Source organism: Camellia sinensis, chromosome 1 (genome assembly GCF_055761805.1).
Source record: "Camellia sinensis isolate YWXY chromosome 1, ASM5576180v1, whole genome shotgun sequence".
NCBI lineage: Eukaryota > Viridiplantae > Streptophyta > Magnoliopsida > Ericales > Theaceae > Camellia > Camellia sinensis.
This window is the reverse complement of record NC_138961.1, coordinates 97,935,561-97,939,790: the sequence shown is the minus strand read 5'-3', so window position 1 is coordinate 97,939,790 and position 4,230 is coordinate 97,935,561. Positions and strand designations below refer to the sequence as shown.

The 4,230-nt window shown below is 34.9% G+C and overlaps 1 protein-coding gene across 1 annotated transcript; it reads right to left on the bottom strand.

Annotated features, from left to right (window-relative positions):
* Positions 1-1,716: 1,716 nt before the first annotated feature.
* Positions 1,717-3,316, bottom strand: LOC145789871 (zinc finger BED domain-containing protein RICESLEEPER 2-like). Its single transcript, XM_082867432.1, has 3 exons — positions 2,282-3,316; positions 2,105-2,186; positions 1,717-1,974 (listed from the first exon to the last, which is right to left on the bottom strand). Exons 1-2 carry the CDS (start codon positions 3,255-3,257, stop codon positions 2,122-2,124), a joined length of 1,041 nt encoding a protein of 346 aa, XP_082723558.1. The 5' UTR covers positions 3,258-3,316; the 3' UTR covers positions 1,717-1,974; positions 2,105-2,121.
* Positions 3,317-4,230: the final 914 nt, after the last annotated feature.

The following is a 4,230-nucleotide window of genomic DNA, read 5'->3' as shown; positions in this document are numbered from 1 at the left end:
TCGCCACCTAAATATTTTATTTTGGGGGAATTTAGGAAACCCTGACTCGTGCCGAAGGCCACGTGTCCATCATCACCAAAGTTGCCTCGGCTCGAGAACTTGGGTACGATTGGGGAAGGTCACTTCGAGAGCACCCCCCCTCGCCCGATCAAAGATCGGCCTCTACTAACCATGATATCGAGTTTTGAAAACATTATGCATTCTTATTCCGGTTATTAGCCTAGATTTACTGCGTGATGCGCACAGCATACAAGTATAGACTGGATCGCCTGAATTGGAACAACACATCTCATGTTTGTTTATTTTGAAAATGGTTTGATGGTGCTACCCGCAAGTAGGCTAAGACGTGGATTTGCCACCCTCGGGTGGGCTTAGAAAACGTGATGGTTTGCCACTCTTAAGTGGTCTTAAAACTCACAGTCAATGCATTATTCCAATTCAGATAATCCAACCTTCACCCACAGGCATTCAGGCAGGTATATCACATAAGCACATAGCCTCAGGGTAAGCATGCTATCATGGCAGTCAGTCACACACATGCAAGGATGCTAAAGCATAAACACTTACCGAGTACTCCAAGCCAAAACAGAAGCTATGTTAGAAATCCATGCATGATCCTAACTATGCTGAAATGCCTAATGCAACACATACAAAAATGCAACTACAATAGGCTCGGCTATTCTAAGAATGGCATATGAAATGCAACAACTGATACACGTATTCAACTTGGAATTGAAATACAATGCAGTTAGTATGATGCGCTGAGCCCAGTGCATGCAAGACAGATGAATGGATGCAAACATGCGAGCATAAGTATGCTAATTGAAACATGCCCTAATCTAACCATCATAAGCAGACAAAAAAAAGGGAGAAAGACGTGGGGTTGGAAGGCATACATCGCACACACGCACACTTATTACAATTGTGCCCTCGCTCGGAGGGTCCAAATAAATAATTACAGTCCGAATGAATAATTAAATATTAGAAAACCCTAATTAATTAACAAATTAACTAGGAAAGCAATAAACTAGTATGCAAATTCATGGACTACCTCAACTCTGTTCCGAATGATGAAAGATGCATGCATGCTCGAGTCGCCTCGTCGGGAAATTCCATCCCGATGCCTCGTCTCGCCTTTGTTTGCAACTAATTTTAGAAACTTGCACAAAGCTCCAGAAGGCTGAAACTCCACCTTGGGAAGGCTGCCAACCAGGTATTGGCTTGGGAGACACCTGCCGACTAGGGGTGTCCGCGGTTCGGTTTGGACGGTTTGCGGTTCGGTTTGGACCCGCCCGCATCTATGCGGTTTGGGAAAAAATCGACCCGCAACCGCCCGCAATGCGGTTTGCGGTTTGTGCGGATAGGGTTCGCGGTTTTGCGGGCGGTTGCGGACGGTTTGCGGTTTGAACTTTTTTTCCAAAAAATTATTTTTAAACTTTTTTTTTGTCCCATTTTGTCAATCTCTATTTTGGACCTTTTTTCTCATATTTTCTAAAATGCTCCAACATTAATAATTAATGAACTAAAACTTATAAAAAAAACTTATAAAATCAAAAACACAACAAATTCAATTCATAACCTAAACAAATCATTCAAAATCTGCATTCTATCATATTAACTTGCATTCATCCTATCCTACATTCATCATTCATAATCCAAATAAGAAAATCCTACATTAAAAATTCAACATTCATCATTCCTAACCTCCAAAAAAAAAAAAAAAAAAGAGTAATTCTTCATTAACTTACATTCATCCAAAATGTAAAAAAAAATAAAAATTCATTAAGTTACATTCATCCAAAACCAAACGCAATTAAAAGAAAAAAGTTGTTGTCAAACATAAACTTCATTCAATACAAACCCATGAAATAAAATTAAAATACTTCTAAGATATCAAACTTCATCTTCATGAATCACATCCAATTCAACTTTCGCAAATTCCAATTCTAATTCCATGCATTTGGTTGATGAACCCTACACAAACAAATTAAAAAAATATAAACTTTAATCTTCAATTATAGATAGTAAGAAATGAAAAAATAAACAAATGTCTATATATTGCATCTCAATATAGTAAGAAAATGTGTTGATATGAAAAAATTACCAATGACCAAATGGATATTAGACATCAATTATAGCATCAACATTATAGGTTGAAGTTGAAGATGAGCTTGACTCCAAAGTACCTAATTAGAAGTCAAGAAGAGAAGATTATTAAAACTTACATTAGAAAATAAATAATAATACAAATTAAAATAAAGATAAATAAATTCTCATTTACCCGAGTCATATTGCTCAAATTCTTCCACATCATCCATCGCCTTTCGAAGAGAAATTGGAAGGTTGCTTCGAAGCCAATTTTGAGTACATACAAGAGCTTCAACCATAGAAGGCGAGAGTGAACTACGAAATGGGTCAAGAATACGCCCTCCCGTACTAAAAGCCGACTCCGATGCAACGGTAGAAATAGGCATGGCCAACACATCCCTAGCAAGTTGTGATAACACCCTATATTTGGTTGCATTCAACTTCCAATAATCCAAAATCTCAAATGTTTGATTCTTTGCAAAATGTTCAACCTCGGATAAATATTGTTCCAATTCCGACTTAGATCCACTAGTGCATCGCCCCTCTAAATAAGAATTAAATTGGGAGTCAACTAAAGAATAGGGATCATCATCATCATCATCTTCCACCATATTCACAACTTCACTCACACTTGGAAGTTTCTCATTTGAAGGATAGAGTGTGACATAATGGCTATACAAACGACTCAAGCAACTCTTAACCTTGTCTACCATCTCTTCCACCTTCCTATTATCTCCAAGAAATAAATTGGAAAAACAAAACTCCAAGTATGTCATTTTTTTGGTAGGATCAAGAACAACCGCAACATACAACAACAAATTGATTTTGCTTCCATCCCCCCAATACTTGCTAAACTTTAGCTTCATAGTCTTTGCCATTGTGCTCAATGTATCATCCTCCTCCAAAATTAATTGGTTAATTTTGCTTTCAATGACAAACATCTCTTTGTAAAAAGCATTGGAAGTAACAAAGAGAGACCCCGAAAATTTCTTGGTTGCAACATAAAATAATTTTAGAAACCTCAAAAAAATTCTACACTTTTTCCAATCCAACTCATTCGGACTTCTTCTTATGCCACCATCAACATCATTGAAATAAGGTTCAAAGTTGGAATCCACAAACTTCAATCGATTAAAAGCCTTCTCATACTTTTCGGCGGCCTCTAGCATCAAATAGGTAGAGTTCCACCTAGTTGGTACATCTAGGCATACAAGAGCTTTTGAATCAAGTTTGAGTGTGGCCGCACACTTCAAGTTCGATTTATCCCCTCATGGTTCAATATAGCCAAAAAAATCTCCCATGTAATTTTGGATTAAAGTGTTATTGTTTGTTTTTCCATCTAAACTAATGGAAGTTGTATCACACACACACACACACCTTATTTTAGAGTAAGCTAGATTTTTTTTTTTTTAAATAAAGTGAAATTAACACAACAAAAATATAATTATATTCTCATCTTCTCCAAACCTAAAATTAAATTAAGATATTAATTAAAATAAAATTATAATTAAGGATTGATCTAAAATATAAAATATAATTAAAAATTGATCTAAAATATAATTAAATTAAAATTAGATTAAGTTGTTAGGAATTGCAATAAATAATTAAGGATCTACAATTAATTCTGATTTAATTGAAACAATGTTAGGAATTATAAATTATGTGTCTGAAAGAGATGGAAGAAAATAACAGAAAATGCCTGAGAATATTACAGTAATTTCGCATATTTATCAAAAATATTTATCAAAAAAAATATTTATCATGACAGATCATTATTTATCGAAAAAAAAAAATAATGATGAAAAAAATATTTATCAAAAAAAATATTTACAGAAAATAACCCTTCATGACAGATCATTATTTATCAACAAAAAAAAAAATCAACACAGATCAGATGGATACAAACAAATCAAATCTAAATCGATCAGATCAGATTGTCTACTGTTCAACACAGATCAAAAAAATCAACACAGATCATCCAACACAGACAGATCGATTTAGAGTTGGACACAGATCATCCAACGATCCAACTCTGAAGCAGATAAATAATGATCATCCAACTATCCAAAAAAAAAAATCAACACAGATCATCCAACTATCCAACACAGACAGATCAAAAAAATCAACACAGATCATCCAACT

What these genes read in the sequence shown, in the direction of transcription:
- LOC145789871 (XM_082867432.1), bottom strand. Translation starts at nt 3,257, where the DNA reads ATGCTAGAGGCCGCCGAAAAGTATGAGAAGGCTTTTAATCGATTGAAG. An exon ending in ATTTGAGCAATATGACTCGG is followed by an intron (nt 2,187 to 2,281) that starts GTAAATGAGAAT and finishes ACTTCTAATTAG; the next exon opens with GTACTTTGGAGTCAAGCTCA.